Consider the following 22,106-nt stretch of genomic DNA (forward strand, 5'->3'; position numbering starts at 1 on the left):
CTCTCTCTCTCTCTGTGTTTAAGACACACTGCGTCTAGAGTAAGCGAACCACAAGCTTCGTTTTACAGACAACAACAACAATGGCAGAACCAAAAACCAAATATGATCGACAACTAAGGTACGGTCTATCTTTATTTCAATCACCATCATCACTTCAACCACCTTTATCACTCTCTCTCCCACATTCTCTTTCCCTAAGTTTATAAAACACAAGCTCCATCTAGTTTCTGAGAAAAAGAAAGAAAATAATCTACTTTTCATCGGAAAAAAAAGAAAGAAAGAAAACCCTAATTTCGACTATTTGGTTAGTTTTTCAAATTTTTGCGAATTCCAATACGATGTGAAGCATAAGATTCGAAAGTTCCATACTTTTTTTAACCCTGTTTCTTGTAAAACCAAAACAAGTGTTGTTGATCGCTAGAAGCTTAAAGTGTTTGTATACGAGTTTTTAAATTCATGTTTTGCCAGTGTCTTTGTGTGGATCGGTCAATGATATTTTATCATAAGTAATAATGTCGAACAATACGATAAATGGTAATAAATGTGTATATATAGGATGGGCCTTGAATGCAACACTTTCATTCGGCCTCAGATTGGTAAGGGATAGTGTTATAGGCTTCAGGCCAGTGACATCATTGTTGAAATCTTGTAGAAGCCAGATAAAATATAATTGTGAATGAAAGTTCTTTTATTTGCGTTTAATACCTTGAGAGGCTTTGTCTTCTTTGCCAAATAGTTGATTACAATCACATTAGTTTGTTTATATGTAGTTCTATTGGTAAATTAATACTGAATCTGCTGACCAACTATTTCAATTTTCTGTTTTTATTTTGTTTTCATTAATTTATATTTTGGGTGAGTGGGAAGGGTAGTCGGACTCCAAAACTTTTCCATGGTCTGTGTATTTATAAATATTGTTGAGATGCTGATGATTCTAATTTGGGGACAAGAAATGAAGATTTAATCTTTATTGCAGGATATGGGGTGAGCAAGGACAGGCTGCTCTCGAGAAAGCTAGCATATGTTTGCTTAATTGTGGTCCTACTGGCTCTGAAACCTTAAAAAATCTTGTTCTCGGTGGGATTGGAAGTATCACTGTTATTGATGGTTCTAAAGTTGAAGAGGGTGACCTTGGAAATAACTTTATGGGTATGTCTCAGTTATGGCATTTTCTTTACTTTTGAGTTTTCCACTCTTTTGTTTTACTTGTGATGTTGGCAGTGGATGAATCAAGTGTTGGGCAATCAAAGGCAAAATGTGTATGTGCATTTCTTCAAGAGCTAAATGATGCCGTTAAAGCCAAATTTATAGAAGAGCATCCAACAGCATTAATTGAGACAAACCCATCATTCTTTTCTCAGTTTACCTTGGTAGTAGCCACGCAGGTATGAATTACTGTCTAATTGTTCTCCTTATATAATGGTAGTACATACAGAAATATGTCTGTGAAAATACTGGAGCTTTTAATTCGCTATTGAAATTTGTTCTTATGAGCGTGGGTTTCAATGTACAGTTTTTTGCCTTAATTACCTGTGTGGTGCTTTGCTGGTTGCTGCAATGTGAATGCGACATTGCTATTGATATATTGATATCATAAACTTAAGAGCATTAATCAATCAGAACACATATGGTATTTGGTGCTCTGGGTAATTCTCGGATTCTATATATGCTATTGTAGATCTTTTAGGACATTTGAGTTTATAGGGAGAGCTTAGTTCCTTTTGCTACTGTACAATTTGCATATGCATTGTTTGTGTCTAATCTTATAGTAGAGAAAGGAAAAAGGTTTGCACAACATACTCACACTGATAGTTGAGAGAGAGAAACAAATAAAATGGCTTACTCATTCAACCTCCATTCTTGCTGTACAATTTTCAATTAAGATGTTATTAGTTAATACTTTAACAACTATCAACATATAAACCTTACAAGGCTAGGTCACCAAATTTGCGTGAATGATAAATCACACACATAATTTACCCCTCCCTCAACCCTGGCCCCATCAAAAGAAAAAAAGAATGTTGGAAAAAGAAAAGAAAAGATAATGCACATAATTGTTTGATACAATTCTAACTTTTTTCACTAGTATACTTGAACTTTTTTCATTAGTATGCTTAAGTATATATTTTTATGTCCATAAAAACTTGTTTTTTTTTTCTTTCTAGAATATAATTTGCAACTGTCTTCAATTATAAAACACAAATTTTCTACTAATACATCTACAGAGTCAGAGCTTTATATGTAGGAGGTCATATTATATATATATATGTATAATTCACATCTATCAAAAAATATATGTATAATTCACTAAAAGATTGATTCTCTGATGACCCTTTAATCAGGGATTAGTGACACAGCAAGTTTAACTGCTACAGTCAGGACCTACAAACCCACATTTTGTTGATAATAATGGGAAGTAATAAAATCCTTTCCTCTGGAGAACTGCTTCAATGTTGATTTGATGTGTATAGAAAGAAAGGTGTAGAAAGCTTTTCCCAGTGGGTGAACTGGTCAAGCTCCTTCCACTCATATCAAAAGATGCGAGTATGAACTTCATATTGATGTTGAGTGAGTTTTCAGAAACTCCTTTTCTTTTGGAAGAATGGCTCTAGTTTAGGGTTCTGTTTTAATTTGTTATTAATAGGGGCTACGCTTTGCGTTTTTTCTTTTTGAACTTGGTAATCTATGAATGTAGTTTTTAAAAAGGGAAGCGTTTAGCAAGGTAACAGGGTGATTAATTCAGGAATCAGGAGTAACCCATGCTTTCCCATTTTCCTTCAGTGAATGTTAGTAGGGAGGGTTACATGTTTGCACTGCATTTCTACATCTTCACTGTGATGCATTTTATGGAATGCTGTCACTTTTTAGGTATTGCCATCAATAGGTTTTTTATAATATGAGACCACGGGCCACTAGGGATTTGTTTGATGGACAATGTTTGGGTTCAACTTTCAGTGATGAATCAGGTCTACTTAATTTAGATCGAAATAAGTATATATGTTGGTGACACTGCCAAAAAATTATTTTTTTCGTACTACTATCTATTTCTTTCTTGTCCAAATTTCTTAAATCAAATTGTTGTGATGTTTAGTTTGTTTAAGATTTTAGTACTCTTGTTGGTTGTGTCTCTTGAAGTCAAGGAAGTTTGAAAGTTGCATTAGAAGCTTGAGTTTTCTCGATTATTAGGGATAGCTGGAATGGGAGCATTTGATGGGAATTTGGAGTCGAATTCAATCTGTGGACCACTTGTAGTTCGTTTCTTTAGCCTTTAAGGTTGACATTATTCAGGAATTTATATAGTTTCCAGTATTGGATGCCAGGAATTTATATAGGTTCCAGTATTGTATGGTATCCTCGCTTGTCTAGTATACTTTGTATTATCTACTCATGAAAAAGGTGGCTTCTTATCGCTTATTTTTTTGAAATAAATAATTTATGGAAAAAGAATATTTCCCTGCAAATTATTATTATTATTTTTTCCCTATCAAAGCTGGGTTGTAACGACCCACTCCACCACATGGTATGATATTGTCCGCTTTTGGGCCTAAGCCCTTACAGTTTTGTTCTTGGGTTTAACCCCAAAAGGCCTGGTACCAATCGGAGTGTTCAAATCCTACATTTATAGCATTTCCCCTTTCAACACCCAGGCGATGTGGGATTGTGCACCTGTAGCTCACCCAGTATGGTAGCCTGTTAGTGCTTCTTGCACCCGCCCACAAGGTCGCCACAATAAATAATTCAAATAAAATTATGAAACCATAAATATAATCCACAAATTCATTCCAATTCCAATTAAATCTCAACACTTAAAGTTAATAGAAAAATCCTATATATGTAGGATTTGAACACTCCAATTGGTATGAGGCTTTTTCAGGTAAAACCCAAAAACAAAACCATGCGGGCTCGGGCCAAAGCGGACAATAACATACCATGGTGGAGTGTGTCGTTACAAATGGTATCAAAGCCTGACGCAGTCGGAAGTGTGGCCAACGGAGACGTTGGGCCCCAAGGGGGGTGATTGTGACGACCTTGTGGGCGGGTGTGCTGTGGGTGGGTGCAAGAGGTACTGACAGGCTAGCACACTGGGCGAGCTATAGGTGCACAATCCCACAACCCAAAGATAGTAAGTCTTTTCTTTTTTATGAAGGAAAGTATTTTTCAAAGATTCTATATAAATTTCTATATGAAACTGAGATAGTTCCTTCATCCCATTCTTTTAAATCCTCAGACCACTCAGGAAATTGCAATAATAACATACTGCTAATATTTTTAGCTATTATCAATGAAGGTAATATAATATATATATATATTTGAGTTAGGTGTGGAAAGGTGAAATGCTATATATGTAGGATTTGAACACTCCAATTGGTATAAGGCCTTTTGGGGTAAAACTCAAGAACAAAACCGTGCAGGCTCGGGCCCAAAGCGGACATTATCATACCATGTGGTAGAGTGGGTCATTACATGGGTCCCCTTTAAGATCAATTTCTTTTTTTAAGGTCTGTTTAATATAAGAAATTATAGTTCATTGATTCATTAATATTGGTGTCTTGGTGCTTTTATTACTGTCTTATTTGTAGAGTTTTCTTAAATTTGTAATTTTTTTTACTCTCATAAAACTTTGCATTGTTGACGGGGATGTTGTTGTTGAACTTTCAGCTGGTGGAGGACTCAATGGTGAAGCTGGATAGAATCTGCCGGGAAGCAAATGTTATGTTGATATTTGCACGGTCCTATGGCCTCACTGGGTTTGTTCGCATCAGTGTGAAGGTGATGTATATGAAGTTTTTGGTCAAATTTTCTTTTCATTTCAGAAAAGTACACACAATAAGAATGATGACACATGGAATCCTTGTCAGATTTCTTTTTTAAATTAATCACAGATGGCTTATGCGGTTCACAAGTTGTTATAAAAAACACGTTGAAACTCACTTATTCTTCCTGTTAATGTAGAGAATATTGCATGCTGGTGAACATTATTTGGGAATCAGAAATTAAAGATAAAAGGAAAAAGTAGAAATTTTAAGTCTTGAAAAATTATTAAAATTTAAAATCGAGATTATGGTTGCTAAATTCCTTTTTTGTTTTATATTCTGGTGGCAGGAGCATACAGTGATTGAATCAAAGCCTGATCATTTTTTAGATGATCTTCGGCTAAACAATCCATGGCCTGAGCTCGGGAGGTATATAGTTCTAATAATTCTTTTACCATTTTGATTGGCTCTGTCTTTTGCATATTTATTTTATTTTATTTTTGTACATTGATTATGGGTCTTTGTAAGTAAGTCTTACTCTTCTGAGGGTGTTGGAAAGCTTGTGTTTTGAGTTTTATATTTAAGATGTTTATTAAAATCTTAACTTTGATTGACTCCCTCCCTCCTCGTCTCCCATAAGTCCCCCAATATGAATGCTGATTACACATTTATCAATGGCAGGTTTGCAGAAACAATTGATCTAAACGTGACGGATCCAGTTGTTCATAAACACACACCGTATGTTCTCATTCTTGTCAAGATGGCCGAGGAGTGGGCAAAAAGTCATGGTGGAAGCCTTCCATCAACCAGGGAAGAGAAAAAAGATTTCAAGGTTTATACATCTTCTCCCAAACCTACATATGTTAGCATTTCTTCTATTAATTTTGTTGACATCTTGAACATCCTAGGAACTAATTAAAGCAAGGATGATCTCAATGGACGAAGACAACTATAAAGAAGCCATTGATGCCTCATTCAAAGTCTTTGCTCCTCGAGGAATTAGTAAGTATATGATTCTCTGAAAGCATGACTTCGATAGGATAAAACTCCTAGAGGATTTCGTTCCTTAATTAAATGGATCATGTTAGGTTATGTTGTAGTATATCATTCGTAAACATTTTTTTGTTAAATTAATTTCAAACTAGATTGCTGAAATAGAAATGCACTCAAACCTCATTGACATGGCCACATGATTTACTAATTAAATGGTTCATACCTTAGGTTGCGCAGGATCGTGGCTTTGGCTAGTTTGCTGAATCTGGTGGATCTAGACCCAAGCCCAACAGATCTATTGAGCTTGCCTAAAAAGTAATACTTGAGTCCAGGTCTATCTTTGATAGTTACTTTCGGTTTGTTGAAAAAAGCTGGTTTTATCAAGCCAAAAGTCAGATAATGTTCTAAAACGTGTGATGGAATCCTTTTAAAAATCTTAACAATGGAGAGAACAGATTATACTAGCAAATACCGTTTCAACAACCACTTAAAACTGAATTTCTTCTCATTCTCAATGCTGCTCAGTTATTTATTTTGAATACTCAAGGAAGTAATATGAGGAATCAATTCTTAAAAATTATCTTCTTCCTTACCCCACGTTTTAGAGCACCAAGTCTCGAGGAGGAGTAGATTCTTCTCTATTTTGGGTTTGATTCAAATCAAGTTCATGCTATTGAAACATAAAGCCATTTGCATGGCAAAGAGGTGTTAAGAAGTGGTTACTAAGTGTAGGATAGAGGGTTTTGTCACATAACAGTTTCACTAACCATCTAGTTATAGTTTGATCAATATGAAGCTTATTTAAGAATATTTTTATATACCAAATAGCATTTTCGTGGTCCACACAAGGTGAGTGAATGGAAGAGATATCATATAGATAAGGGGCTGAACAAAGAAGGATGTATACCTTGCCTAATATCTTCAACTAAACAATGGTTGGAAATATGGGCTGATATCATGCATGATTGGTGCAAGACTTTAGTAGAGTTAAGAAATCTCAACTAGTGCTTCATATTATTGGCTGATCGCCCAAGGTACTGGTTGTAAATAACTAATCGACTGTTGAGGCTTTTAATGACTTTTGACCTATAAATTTCTCTCATGGTATTCTTTTGATTTCTAAAGAACTCTGCTTGTCATGCTTGCTCCCTCATCTTTCACATAGCTGATACATAGCTTGGAGGAAAAAGGGGAGTTGTTTTGTAGCTTAATGTTATTGTTGAAGAACTCTGTTTTGTTAGAGAGAGTGAGTGAGGTGATTTTGAAAGAGATCATATGGTTTGTGGGTAGTTTCCATAATATATATATTTTTGATAAGTTAAAATTAGAAAATTAATTAATGAGGGTAGTTTCCCTAATATATTTTTTCATTTATTACACATGATGGAATGGATAGGTTTATAAGGTGAAATTGTGTTTAGAGAAGCACCGATATGAAAGGTGGCTTGTCATGCATTTTAACATCATATAAAAATATAAGTTGGGTTTTGATTGTTTTAAATGTTCAAAAGATATTTTAAAAGAAAAACATGAAAATTAGGGCAAAGATTTGAAGGGCGCTTCATATAGTGTGTGTGTGTGTGAGAGAGAGAGAGAGAGAGAGAGAGAGAGAGAGAGGGGGGGGGGGGGGGGGTAGTTTCCTGTTCTATTATGCAGGACAGCATAGATTGATCTATTATTTTCTATCTGTATAGATATATATATAGACACTTACGAGAAATTGCCCACCTCATTGCCTATGTGATGCTTTCTCCAAACACCATTTTGCCTGCTCGGCACTCTCTTTGGACATTGCTTACATTAAACTAGTTAAAAAATAGTAGTATATGTCTTCCTAATTAACAAGTCAAAAAAGGGAAAATTCTCTAGACACTATTTACCTATAAATAAGTTAATAGATGTCTTGGTTCCCTTAAATGATGCGTAGCATTAGCTTTCAGATGCTTTGAGAAATAGGTAAGGGTTTGCAAGGATTTGTTTTTGGGACAAGCACCTATAAATATGTTAATCCAAGATAATAGCCATTATAGGACTTAAGAATATAGGAATGTCGATAGGTAAGGAGATGAAATTGGTAGATAGAAGGAGATTAGTATTGCTTGCCTACAAGAAACTGAGTGAGTTAGGTAAGAAGGTAGATTAATTAATGGGATATCTTGAGAGCAGAATTCTCAATTTTGCTGGTCATTGAAATATGTCTTAGCCTGGTTATACCTGTAACACTTCATATAAGATTAATTTATTATATTTTCATTTCATGTATCAGGTTCGAATCTGCAACAGATAATTAATGATAACTGTTCTGAAGTTGAATCTAATTCGTCAGATTTTTGGGTGATGTTGGCAGCTTTAAAGGTAATTCCTCAAATATTTACTCAGAAGAAATTTAATTAATAAGACAAACTTGCCTCTAGGATATCAATTGTTATTGTGCTTATTCTTAAATGTTACAGGTTTTTTTTTAATAAGTAAAGTATCATAAAAGGTGCAGAAACGGGGAGCACATCACAACAAACTACACAAGGACCAAATAGAGCCCCAGGCCCCTAATCCGCATATCTACAAACTCCACCATGTCCCCTATAGATTTACAATCTCTCTCCCAAAGCCCAAAGAATAAAGTGCTGAGGATAGAGAACTTAAGCACCCCAATAGGAGCTTCCTCTCCCTCAAAGGATCTCCTATTTCTCTCTCCTCACGGATACCACTATAAGCACGAGTCTCTAGCATCTTGGCCTGAGCCCCCAGCTGCTACTGAACAACCTCTGCATATCTCAAGCACACTCATCGTGGAAAGAGGCATGACCCAATGAACTCCGAACAAACTCAGGAGCATAGTTCAGCTGTCCCAAGGCACTGGAGAATAATCCACCGACTCCTCATCCCTCTTGCACATGAAATACCAGTAAACAATAATTTACACAGCTGTCACTGCCTTGGTTGTCAATCGTCATTATTTGTTCCAGAGCTACCGACCAAGGGAAAAAAAAAAAAACAGGCCACCTTCACGGGGGCCTTAACGCCCCACAGTCCACACAGTTTTCCATGGAAAGGAAGGTCCCCGAGCAATCAACAGCCTCCTATAAAAGGAACGTACCCCGAATCGCCCCTGAGAAGAAGCCTCCCACCTGCTATGTGCTTATTCTTGTCAATGTGATGCTTTGAGATTAGTTCCTGTTAAAAATAACAAGCGATGTTGGCTGTCCAGAAACTAAAAATTTTGACAGCAAATCTTTGACAAGCTGGTAAATTGATTCTTCAAACTTGCTGGTTTTCAGTAGTTGTCTTCTTTAGGGGGCTGATTGCAAGTTACTTAACTGTCTTCTCACACATTATTGTCTTTCAATTGCTTTGGGCTTCTTGGTTTTTGACTCCCTTTGCTTTAGGCCTTCTCTTTATGCAAGCTGCTCATGTATGCATTTTAATTTGCACCTGTGATAAAACTCCCTATCATCAAATGAGAGAAAAGAACACAAAAATGAGATTTTAGGAATCTATTCCTGGCTTTCCTCACAAATTGTCTTCCAACTGTAAACAACCATGTTTGTGTGCATTACGTTTTTCTTGTTAAAAGAGTAGAGATGAGCCTTAATCACACACATAGATCAGGGGAGGGGGAAAAGGGAGAAGCTTTTTTTGTCTCCTATTTCTATCAGATTAGGAAGTGGAGTGCCTCTGTCTATAGTTGAAGCTCGAATGGTACCCTCCGTTATATCTTTGATATATAAGATTTGTCTGGTTATTAGTTTGATGGCCATGAACTTCTTCCTACTACTTGCAGTATCTGATGTATAATCGTGGAATTTCTTTCCTTGCATTGCAGGAGTTTGTCAATAACGAAGGTGGTGGGGAGGTACCTCTTGAGGGATCAATACCAGATATGACATCTTCTACTGAGTTAGTGATCAACATTTTTCAAGGACATTTTGCTCCTTTTATTTTATTACTTTTTTGAGCATGAAACAAGTTATTTGGTGACAGTAGATGTTTGTCAACTCTGTTGTAGGTCATATGTAAACCTGCAGAAGATCTACCAAGCCAAGGCCGAGGCTGATTTTCTTGTTGTTGAGAAACGAGTAAAGAATATACTAAAGAAAATTGGCAGAGATCCAAATAGCATCTCAAAGACAATCATTAAAAGCTTCTGCAAAAATGCAAGGAAGCTCATGGTAAGTGTGTTCAGTTTTTAATGCCTAATCAGCTATATACTCCGGCATTGATGATGCAAATTAGAGGTTCCAATTCTGGATGTCATACATTAAACCAATTTTATAGTATGTAGTTGTAAAGGAAAATGTTACATGAATGTACCCCTCCCTGAAGAAGCTGTTTAATATCCATACAAATATTGTCAAACACATTGATTAACACACCCTACTCTATCCTACCTTTAAAATACTACGACCGTCATGACTTCATGATCAGTTTTATTCAAAAAAGTATATATATAATAATAATATATATATTTTTTCAATGTTCGTTTTCAATTTGCATTAGTCTTGTTAGCAGTTGACTTATATATTTTATGCTCGTACTTTTCAGGATATGTCAAACTAAGCACAAGCAGTAAAATTAGATAGTTCCTTCATTATCTATGTGAATCCAGATATTACAATTGTTATGTTGACTTTCTATTTTATGCTACTTTTCAGGATCTGTCAAAGTAAGTACACGCAGTAAAATTAGATAGTTGCTCCACATCTATGAGAATCTATACATTAACTGGTCGTTATGCTATCTGCAACTATATATTACAAAAAAGACCATATCCAGTGCTAATCTCACCCACACAGGGCGCTGTTAGGGGCAAACTGGATGCAAGCCCAACACCTGACATGATTTTGTACAAAGTGGTTGTTCACAAACACAAACTCAAACCCGCATCTGTCATTCCACACTTTTGCTATTGCACCAAATAATAACTCCTCAATATAAACATATAGCTGAAAAATATTATCTGATGTTTTAGCTCTTCTTATAGATTGTATGAACAAATAATATCACTTTCTAAGACGTTTGAGAACCCACCTTTCTTTATTATTTTATTTTATTTTTTTATTGGGTAAGTGAGGTGGTGTCTGTGTTATTCTTATTTTATAGGTATGCAGATATCGCCTCATTGAGGATGAGTTCAACTCCCCAATCCAGTCAGAGCTACAAAAGTATCTGACAGATGAGGACTACAGGTATATAGACAACTCCCCCCCTCTCCTTGAACTGCTATAGAAAATATCTATAGGTAAAGTCTGCTTGAGATCTGAAAGGCCATTTTTAATGCTTATTCAAGCTATGAAACACATTCTGGTAGATCAAATCATAAGCTAGTAAGTACAAAATTAGAAGATGATTACATTGATAAAGGAAAATAAAAGTTTTCTTCACATTAATGATCAATAGAAAAGATGTCTACTTTTCTAGGATCTGGGAATGTGGAGATCTGCAAGATCAATGGTAGAGAAGTCCTTGAATATAGGACTAATCTTGTTGTTCACACCAGGAGGTTCCTCATATCTGCATAAACTCGAACCTTGTAAAAATGGGAAAGGTCATTCTTTATCTCTCTCCAAATAAGTGTCATTCTGGAAGCCTGATAGGTTTTGGCTTTCTGAGATCATTCTCAAGTACAGTACTCATTCAGATAACCAATTCAAATCAAATTGGCAAAATATCATCTTGCGTCCTAGAAATGAATTAGTCCAGGGATGTCTTTAGAGAGAGGCTTCGACGATTGTTGTCCCAGATTATATGCTTTTTCGGATCTGCAATTGTGGTTATTTCTTCCCATCCTCCTCCAGCCTTCAAGTTCCTGTTCAAGTTCTACTAAAAATAAAGTTGACTATTATTCTCTTCTGGATATCTGTTAGCCCCTTGACGGTTGTCCAAGGGAAGACATGGGCATTTCAAGGCCATGCCATGTCTTGGGAATACTTTGGCTTTGGTTAGACAGCCATGAGGATGCTCAGTGGGTTGTCAGCGTGCACATAGGATGCTTAAAAGGATGCTCGGCGTACACTGGGGGTGCCCAGTGGCATTTTCGTAAATATGGTGAAAAGTGAAATTTGGAGTTTTGACTCGGGATCTTTATGGGAGGTACCTTGAGTCCATAGAAGCTGGTTGGCGCAGACAGCACTCAATTTGGATGTCGGGAAAGGCCTGAAAGGCCATTATGACTCCTCAAGTATGGGTGATGTTTACTCCTGTCAGAGTGCTGGATTTCCCTAAGACTATACTAGGAAGGGGTCTGTTGAGCACATCGGTTGGGCTATGGCATGGCTTGCTTAGAGGGCTTAGCCAACGTGCATGGGCATGTGTTGCATCACTCTAAGATGGTTGCACAAGTGGGGAGCATCCAAGATATTGAAGGGCAAACAAGTGGGCACTGACACGCGCGCTGGTGTGCAGCGGCGCGCGCGCGGGCAGGAGTCTAACCTAGTGTGCGCGAGCGTCTAGCTCGGCGTCCAAGCGGGCGTACAGCCACGGGCGCATGAGGGTTCAAACATGGCGCGCGTAGAAGGGCACCAGTGTGTGCGCCGGCTTGCACTTTGGCGTGCACCCGAGCGTGCGCACGGGCGTGCATGGCTTGGCACGCCTTGCACTCAGAGACATATATATGTGGGTGCAGATTGGTGGACTTGGCTTGGGCTAGGTTCACAAGGTTGACTCAGATATGGCTAGAGCATGGACCACACAAAGTCATGGCTTGCGGTTACAAGAGGTGGTGGCTAAGTGGGCTCGGTCGGTTGGGGGAAGTTACTAGCACTTCCCACTCATCATGGGAAGTGGGGGAGTGCTGAGTAAACTCCCAAGCATGTGGCACAATTTTGAGAGGACCAACACACAGGCGGTTAAGGGTGGTTTCTTCCACTATGCAGAATGTAACTTCTTGTGGTTATGTGGCATGAGCAGAACATGCCAACAAGTCTAGCAGTTGGGCTTGTCAACTGTATTATAGTGCTGGCACATTTAGAGGGTGCCAGCACGACCCTAGGTGGATGGGGGTGTCATCCATCATCTTAGTGGGCAGTTATGGGCGGTTTTGAGAGTGGCCTATATAATGCTAAGGTGGGCTTTGTAGAGGGGACAGATAGGAGGGTGTGAGCCTTGGTTCCTTGTACGAACTCATGTTCCTTTGTAATATGTTTAATATGAGCAAAGGTTGGGGTTTGTCCCTGTAAACTGTGTGTGCTTTCTTTACATTTCTATATTGTGTGTATTGTGTTGTGTGTTGGCTGAGACTTGGTGGCCCCAAGTGCCATTACAGAGGCAAAAATTTGTGGTGTGATTTAGCCCTGTAACAATTGGTATCAGAGCCCCGTTCTATGATGGCTGGAGGTAATACTCGTGAGAGAGTTTCCCGTTTGGAAGAGTTTGTGGGTTTTCCTACAGAAACCGAGGTACAATATGGTGCAGAGAGCCTTGTGGTTCGAATCGAAAACTTAGCTTCTGAAGTGGAGATCTTGAAGACTGATCCTGATGGGTTTGGTGACTTGATGCAGGCCACCAAAGAGCAATTGACCCGTATCTTTGAGGATGTTGAGTCACTGACTGACGTCTTCAAGAAGAACCTGAAAGTCCTTGAAGATGAAGTGTCCTTGGTGAAGAGGACCATTCATGGGAGTTCCAGAGGCGGTGGTGATCCTCTTTCACAAAAGATCAAGGTGCCGGATCCCAAGTCTTTCAGTGGTACCCGAAATGCTAAAGAGTTGGAGAATTTTCTATGGGACATGGAGCAGTACTTCAAGGCTGCTCGGATCCCCGATGGCGAGAAGGTGACCATTACAAGCATGTATTTGTCTGGTGATGCAAAACTATGGTGGCGCACACGGACAGAGGACGATGCTTTTGCGGGTAGGCCTTGGATTGAAGTTTGGGAGACCCTTAAGAAAGAATTGAAGGACCAGTTCTTGCCTCAGAACACTGCATGGATTGCAAGGGAATCTCTGAAGAAATTGAAGCACACAGGCACCGTTCGTGACTATGTGAAGGACTTCAGTTCCTTGATGCCGGACATTCGAAATATGTCAAAGGAGGAACAGCTGTTCAATTTCACGTCCGGATTGCAACCATGGGCTTAGGCAGAACTCTGTAGGCAAGGTGTGAGGGACCTTCCTATTGCCATGACAGCAGGAGATTGTCTTATAGATTTCAAGATGACTGGGTCTACTACATAAGACACGAAGAAGTCCAAGGAGGGGAAGAAAGACAAAGGCCAGTCTTTTAGGTTCAAGGACAAAAAGAAGGACAAGAATCAAAAGAAGGATAAAGGCGGTGGCTTTGTCAAGGCCAAGGCAGATTACAATAACAAAGGGAGTAGTAGTGGGACTAAGCCCAACTACGGTTGTTTCATCTGCAATGGTCCCCACCGTGTTAGGGACTGCCCCAAGAGGGAGAAGCTGAGTGCTATTGTCGCTGATTCAAAAGGAGATTCGGACTCGGAAAGTGGTCCAACCCGAGTCAATCCTCTGCAAATGTTGAATGCTCTTACTGAAGAACAGTCCATGGAGTTGAAAGGGTTCATGTTCATTCAGGTGACGCTGAACGGCAAGGAAGTTTTGGCAATGGTAGACACGGGGGCCACTCATAACTTCATTGCGCAGAGGGAAGTAAGTAACTTTAATTTAAAGTTAATTCCACATGCTAATAAGATGAAAGCTGTGAATTCTGAAGCCAAGCCTGGCTTAGGCATGGCCACCACTTCTATGAAAGTTGGTTGTTGGGAGGGCGTAGTTAGTCTCATGGCTGTACCCTTAGATGATTTTGATCTAATTCTTGGAATTGAGTTCCTTACGAAAGCCAGAGTGTTAGTTGTGCCATATTTGGGAGGAGTTTTTATTTGGGACAGGAATTGTCCATGTTTTATTCCATCAGTGGCTCTTTATGGGCACCAAAAGAAGGAAGATCGTAAATATGGCTGCATCGAAATAATCTCTGCATTGCAAGTGAAAACAGGTTGGAAGAGGGGAGACTCTACCTTTCTTGCAGCTATAATAGAGATCAAATCAGACCAGTTTGTTGAAGTTCCGGATTCTGTTGCTGAAATTCTAGAGGAATTTGCAGAAGTGATGCCACCAGAACTACCCAAGCAATTGCCCCCTCGACGTGCTGTTGATCACAAGATAGAGTTGGAGCCGGGAGCTAGGGCTCCTGCTCAGGCCCCATATCGGATGGCGCCTTCAGAACTGGCTGAACTACGTAGACAGTTGGATGAGTTGATGGAGTCTGGCTATATTCAACCATCCAAGGCACCGTATGGCGTGCCCGTGTTGTTCCAGAAGAAGCAGGATGGCTCAATGCGGATGTGTGTGGACTATAGGGCTCTGAATAAGGTGACTGTGAAGAACAAGTACCCAGTGCCCAATGCCGCAGATTTATTTGACAGGTTGTCAAGGGCATCCTACTTTACTAAGCTGGATTTACGTGCAGGTTACTGGCAGGTGCGTATAGCAGAAGGAGATGAACCCAAAACTGCATGTGTAACTCGTTATGGGTCTTATGAATTTCTTGTAATGCCGTTTGGGCTAACTAATGCCCCGGCAACCTTTTGCACCTTAACGAATAATGTGTTTTATGACTACATTGATCGTTTTGTTGTTGTTTATTTGGATGACATTGTAGTTTATAGTGAGTCATTGAAAGATCACTTAAAACACTTGAGATTGGTTTTCTCAAAACTAAAGGAGTTTCAGTTATATGTCAAAAAGGAGAAGTGTGAGTTTTGTCGCCAAGAAGTGATGTTTTTGGGGCATTGAATCAGTAAAGGCCATGTCAGAATGGATGAGAGAAAGGTGAAAGCCATCCTTGATTAGTCTGCACCTACCAAAGTGACAGAGTTGAGATCTTTTCTAGGGTTGGCAAACTACTACAAAAAGTTTATAAAGGGGTATTCCAAGAAGGTCAGTCCTTTAACGGACTTGCTAAAGAAGGACAAACAGTGGGTTTGGTCTGAGGAGTGCCAGAAAGCTTTTGAGATGCTTAAGCAGGCAGTGTCTACAGAACCGGTCTTGAGATTGCCTGAATTTGGTTTGCCATTTGAAGTGCATACTGATGCCTCTGACAGAGCAATTGGTGGGGTCCTAGTCCAAGAAGGACACCCATGTGCCTTTGAAAGCAGGAAGCTTAAGGATGCTGAACAGAGGTATATAACTCACGAGAAGGAGATGATTGCAGTGATACATTGTCTTGACGCATGGAAGCACTATCTGTTGGGTACCAAGTTTACAGTGGTGACTGATAATGTGGCCAATACCTACTTCAAGACACAGAAAAAGCTTACTCCAAAGCAAGCTCGTTGGCAAGAGTTTCTTGGGGAGTTCAATTTTGTGTGGGTTCACAGACCTGGAAAGCAGAATCAAGTTGCTGATGCCTTGAGTAGGAAAGAAGTGTAGGAGTATGTGGCGTCGTTGACAACGGTGTATACTGATTTCCTTGACAGAATCAAAGAACAATCTCAGTCCGACAATGCCTAGCAGAAACTTAAGCAATAGGTTGCTGATGGTGAAGTCAGAAAGTACTGGATTGAAGATAATCTACTCTATGCCAGAGGAGGTAGATTATATGTTCCTGTTGGAGGTTTGAGACGGGAATTAATGCGGGAGATGCATGATCCTCAGTGGGCTGGACATCCAGGGGTGGATGGAATGTTGGCGTTGATATCCAGATCATATTACTGGCCCAAGATGGAGGATGACATAGAGTTATATGTCAAGACTTGCTTGGTCTGTCAAAAAGACAAGCACGAGAGGAAGAAAGAGGCAGGGCTACTGCAACCCTTGCCTATACCAGAGCGTCCATGGCAGTCAGTTTCAATGGACTTCATTTCTGGTTTTCCTAAGGTGGAAGGTATGAGATCTATTTTTGTTGTAGTAGATAGATTATCTAAATATGCAACATGCATGCCCAGCGGAAGTTGCTGTTGGTTTATTTCATAAGTTTGTGGTGAAATATTTTGGCTTGCCCGAGGATATTGTTAGTGATCGTGACACCAGATTTACGGGAAGGTTCTGAACGGTGCTATTTGGCTTGATGGGTTCTGAACTGAAGTTCTCCACAGCAAACCATCCTCAAACTGACGGACAGACTGAAAGGATGAACCAGTTATTGGAAGAATATCTGAGGCACTATGTCACTGCAAGTCAGAAAAATTGGCTGGAGTTGCTAGACACTGCACAATTTCCTTATAATTTGCACAGGTCTTCAGCAACAGGAATGAGTCCCTTTGAGTTGGCAACAGGGCAACAACCTTGCATACCACAGGAGGTGGCAGTGCAGAGGATTGGTGGAAGATGCCCTGCAGCATACCGATATGCCCATTCCATGCAAGAGATGGTGGAGGAGGCACAGGACAGCCTTGCCAAGGCTGCGAGAAGGATGAAAAAGTATGTAGATAAAGGGAGAAGGTCATTAGAGTTCGAAGTGGGAGACAAAGTTCTGTTGAAATTGACTCCACAGATTTGGAAGAAGATAAGCAGCAAGACTATTCACAGAGGGCTGATTCAGAAGTATGATGGTCCTTTTGAAGTTGTGAAGAAAGTGAGGAATGTTGCTTACAGATTACAGTTACCTAAGAGACTGAAGGTCCATCCTACTTTTCGTGTGAGTTTCCTTAAGCCTTTTCACGAGGACACTGCAGATACATCAAGACAGCAGGCTAAGAGAGCCCCACCTGTTATTCGGTTGCAGTTTAACAAGGAGGTGGAGAAGATTTTGTCTCACAGGACCCAGGGACAGAGTAAGAAAAATCGCAGAACTGATTACTTGGTGCAGTGGAAAGGATGCAGTGAAGCAGAGGCGAGTTGGGAAAGGGATGTGACATTATGGCAGTTTGAGAAACAGGTAAGGGAGTACTTGGACAAGTCGACGAGGGCGTCGACTTCTTCTGGTGGGGGTGGTTTGTTAGCCCCTTGACGGTTGTCCAAGGGAAGACATGGGCATTTCAAGGCCATGCCATGTCTTGGGAATACTTTGGCTTTGGTTAGACAGCCATGAGGATGCTCAGTGGGTTGTCAGCGTGCACAACATGCTCAGCGTGCACAAGATGCTCAGCGTGCACATAGGATGCTTAAAAGGATGCTCGGCGTGCATTGGGGGTGCCCAGTGGCATTTTCGTAAATATGGTGAAAAGTGAAACTTGGAGTTTTGATTCGGGATCTTTATGGGAGGTACCTTGAGTCCATAGAAGCTGGTTGGCGCAGACAACACTCAATTTGGATGTCGGGAAAGGCCTGAAAGGCCATTATGACTCCTTAAGCATGGATGATGTTTACTCTTGTTAGAGTGCTGGATTTCCCTAAGACTATACTAGGGAGGGGTCTGTTGAGCACATCGGTTGGGCTATGGCATGGCTTGCTTAGAGGGCTTAGCCAACGTGCATGGGTACGTGTTGCATCACTCCAAGATGATTGCACAAGTGGGGAGCATCCAAGATATTGAAGGGCAAACAAGTGGGCACCGACATGCGCGCTGGTGTGCAGCGGCGCGCGCACGGGCAGGCGTCCAACCTAGTGTGCGCGAGCGTTTAGCTCGGCGTCCAAGCGGGCGTACAGCCACGGGCGCATAAGGGTTCAAACATGGCGCACGTAGAAGGGCACCAGTGTGTGCGCCGGCTTGCACTTTGGCGTGCACCCAAGCGTGAGCACGGGCATGCATGGCTTGGCACGCCGTGCATTCAGAGACATATATATGTGGGTGTAGATTAGTGGACTTGGCTTGGGCTAGGTTTACAAGGTTGACTCAGATGTGGCTAGAGCATGGACTACACAAAGTCATGGCTTGCGGTTACAAGAGGTGGTGGCTAAGTGGGCTCGGTCGGTTGGGGGAAGTTACTAGCACTTCCCACTCATCATGGGAAGTGGGGGAGTGCTGAGTAACCTCCCAAGCATGTGGCACAATTCTGAGAGGACCAACATACAGGCGGTTAAGGGTGGTTTCTTCCACTATGCAAAATGTAACTTCTTGTGGTTATGTGGCATGAGCAGAACATGTCAACAAGTCTAGCAGTTTGGCTTGTCAACTGCATTATAGTGCTGGCACATTTAGAGGGTGCCAGCACGACCCTAGGTGGATGGGGATGTCATCCATTATCTTAATGGGTAGTTTATGGGCGGTTTTGAGAGTGGCCTATATAATGCTAAGGTGGGCTTTGTAGAGGGGACAGATAGGAGGGTGTGAGCCTTGGTTCCTTGTACAAACGTTCCTTTGTAATATGTTTAATATGAGCAAAGGTTGGGGCTTGTCCTTGTAAACTGTGTGTGCCTTCTTTACATTTCTATATTGTGTGTCTTATGTTATGTGTTGGCTGAGACTTGGTGGCCCCAAGTGCCATTACAGAGGCAAAAATTTGTGGTGTGATTTAGCCCTGTAACATTATCCCTAGTGAATGATTGCATTCTTTCTTCTCTAAAGGCAGAATTTCGTTCCTTTACCTTTCAGGCTTAAGCTATTTCTGGATGATATTCTCACAAGCTCTTTAATATCTGTTTCCTGCACCCTTCTTTAATTTGTGTGTTTTCTAAGGTGATCTGTTCATTTAAAGTTCCTGTTTTAAGTGAAATCCTTGTCTATTGGGCGCTCCTATAATGTTCATGCTGGCAGATGATAAAAGTAATTTCTCTGGCAATGATGGTAGCTTAAGATAAGTTGATTGGTATATAGATTCTGTTATAGATGTAATGGTGAAAAATTATAACCTCTTCTTTGTGAATGGGCTTGTTCTGGATGTCACAATTGCTTGATTCCTTGATGTTTTCTAGTATGTTATTTTCATTTTGTTTTAAGTTTTAAACCTCTAGCTTGTGGAAGTTGTCAGCATCTCGTTTGATCATCTGTAGAGTGTATATTAATTTCAATAGCAGCTTTGATTATTTAAACTATCGGATTTTTTATTTTTTATTTTTTCAGATTAAGCCAACGTAAAAAGTACATTTTTATAATAGATGAATACTTTGTATGTCTTAGCCTCAACTGGTTTATTGATGTTGTAGATGGATTGTTGTAAGTTGTCTGTTTATACATGTGGCAGTGTTGCTGTGGGGTTCTATATTCTGCTTCGAGCTGTTGACCGGTTTGCTGCGAACTACAACAGTTTCCCTGGACAATTTGATGGGTAACACCCGACTCCTTAGTAGAACAACGTATTTCTTTGTTAAAAAGAAGTTCCACTTTATCATGACCTGTGTTATCGATGTTCAACATTCTGCAGTGAGATGGACGAGGATATATCTCGATTGAAAACGACAGCTGTTGGCCTACTTAGTGATTTGGGTTGCAATGGCTCGACCTTGACAGAGGACCTTATCAATGAGATGTGCCGTTACGGTGCTGCAGAGCTCCATGCTGTTGCTGCCTTAATTGGGGGAATTGCATCTCAGGAAGTGATCAAGGTTTTGTTTTCATATCTGTCATAAAAGAGTCATGCAAAATCCCGACACTGGTTCAGTCGTGTTTTGCAAGTACTATATACTTGCTTCTACTTCTTCCGCACATGAACGGCTAAATTTTCCATTAGTAAGTTATTCATCCTTGATTTTGTTTCTGGTTGCAACCTAATATGGCATTGCCGTCCTTGTTACAGCTCATCACTAAACAATTTGTTCCTATGACCGGGACTTTCATCTTCAATGGAGTTGATCACAAGTCGCAATTATTGTCCCTATAGTGGGTACCGACTATCGAAGTGTTTTGACAGTAACCGGTATGCACTTTCATTTTAGTCTTGTGGGCACTATAACCTACCTTGCATAACACCCTTTTGAAAAGGCTGTTGATGGTTCTTTGCCTTTGGTTTGACTGGCAGATCACCTTCCCGGAAAATGTTGTTCCGCTACCTGTTGCTACAGCGATTGAATGGAAGCGTAGTTTGGTTTTACCGAGTGGATTTGACAGTTAAGTCAGATGAGTGCCTGTGATATTTAAGTTTTTGTATTTATTCCGTCAATTGGGAAAGGAAACACCACAAGAAAGCAACTTAAGTAAATATGAGTAGAGAATTTGTGTAGGTCCAAATAATTTTTTTTCTTTCCAAAAACTGTTAAAGAGCAACAGTAGCATAGATTTGGATCTATCTTTTCAACTTTTGAAAGTTGTGTTTTCCTATCTTCAGCCCCCATTTCTTGAAGGAAGAACTACTACTCCAAGAACTTACCAAGAGTATTTATAAAAAAGAAATTATCCAAATGAAAAGTTATAATGATGTCACCTTCTTGATTAGTGAATCTTTTGTGACAATGAGTTCTCCCTGGTCTATTTTTGATAGCTTTAATCTTATCATTATTATATTATGTATTTTTACAAAACAGTGATTGTCTGGATTTGCAATTGAGCAACCGTGAACGGCGATAGGGTGATTTATAGGGCCCGTAAACACGAGTGGTGAATCTAAATGGCTTCTGGTCCTTTTTCCGCACTTTGAAAAAGGACACAATTATCATTTAAAAATACCATCAAATTCCATTTCTCATCTCATAAACTTGCTATTGAATCCCATACTACACTCACTGCTTTACTTGCCGTGTAGTGAGGTGTTCGTATGTAGTAAGAAGTAACCCCATACTAAACTGCTTTACTTGCCGCCTAAATAAACCAGTATTTAGGCTTCATACAAAGAAATAACAAATCTCGGTATTGCAGGAATGATATTACAGAGTCAACATTGAGATGAAGTTAAAAATTTTGTTTTAATGGGTAAGCTTCATTATTAATGTTAATTGGGACATTTAAAATCATGTATAAGATCAATAACAAGTAATCATATTATTATGACCATGGTAACATAGAGAGAGACTATAATAATCGAACTGGCAGTGCAAACTTCGTTGGCCACTGGCACTAAATCTGATATAGGCACAAAAACGTTCGGACTCGATTTGCCCAATATCTGGAATAAGAAATAGCACTTCATCTTGGATTTTTTTTTTGCCTATTCATAAAAAAGGTAAATTATTTTGTATAAATTGTATGTAGTGTAAAACAGGAGAAGAAAAACCTCCAGAAATTCATACTTCATTCCATTCCGGTCCAGTTGCTCTTTTCATCCCAAGTTCCCAAATAATAGGCTGTGTCAGATGCCGCAAGTTCCTCCAGTAGTGTTCCAATCCATAAGAGTGACTTCACCTCACTGAAGCAAGTTTATAGGACAAATAGTAATCTTTAAACGCTATTTCGAATCCTTGCTAGCTCAAGAACACTGAGTAATTATTGAGCATCCAGCACCTGAAAAGGCCACACATAACAGCCCTCTCTTCGACGGCTTTCATAAAGGGTAATGGTAACCAATTATTGCAAACTCTAAAATGAAAAATCCCGTCCAAGACTCTTTTGTTGTTATCTAACATTCTTTTGATCATCAACCATGCCATATTCTCA

The 22,106-nt window shown here is 39.8% G+C and overlaps 1 protein-coding gene across 1 annotated transcript; it reads left to right on the forward strand.

Annotated features, from left to right (window-relative positions):
• The first annotated feature begins 5 nt into the window (after positions 1 to 5).
• On the forward strand, positions 6 to 20,951 carry LOC132307365 (NEDD8-activating enzyme E1 regulatory subunit AXR1-like). Its single transcript, XM_059805091.1, has 15 exons — positions 6 to 118; positions 977 to 1,149; positions 1,222 to 1,385; positions 4,660 to 4,770; positions 5,104 to 5,183; positions 5,436 to 5,586; positions 5,663 to 5,756; positions 8,014 to 8,102; positions 9,571 to 9,644; positions 9,754 to 9,916; positions 10,848 to 10,933; positions 19,765 to 19,848; positions 19,945 to 20,125; positions 20,317 to 20,436; positions 20,539 to 20,951. The coding sequence occupies exons 1-14, from the start codon at positions 81 to 83 to the stop codon at positions 20,398 to 20,400; spliced, it is 1,572 nt and encodes a 523-aa protein (XP_059661074.1). The 5' UTR covers positions 6 to 80; the 3' UTR covers positions 20,401 to 20,436; positions 20,539 to 20,951.
• Positions 20,952 to 22,106: the final 1,155 nt, after the last annotated feature.

Source organism: Cornus florida, unplaced genomic scaffold (assembly GCF_030987335.1).
Source record: "Cornus florida cultivar Cherokee Brave unplaced genomic scaffold, ASM3098733v1 CherokeeBrave_3.0.0_Hap2_Chr05, whole genome shotgun sequence".
NCBI lineage: Eukaryota > Viridiplantae > Streptophyta > Magnoliopsida > Cornales > Cornaceae > Cornus > Cornus florida.

What these genes read in the sequence shown, in the direction of transcription:
- LOC132307365 (XM_059805091.1), top strand. Translation starts at nt 81, where the DNA reads ATGGCAGAACCAAAAACCAAATATGATCGACAACTAAG. An exon ending in CTGACAGATGAGGACTACAG is followed by an intron (nt 10,934 to 19,764) that starts GTATATAGACAA and finishes TACATGTGGCAG; the next exon opens with TGTTGCTGTGGGGTTCTATA. An exon ending in TTCCCTGGACAATTTGATGG is followed by an intron (nt 19,849 to 19,944) that starts GTAACACCCGAC and finishes AACATTCTGCAG; the next exon opens with TGAGATGGACGAGGATATAT.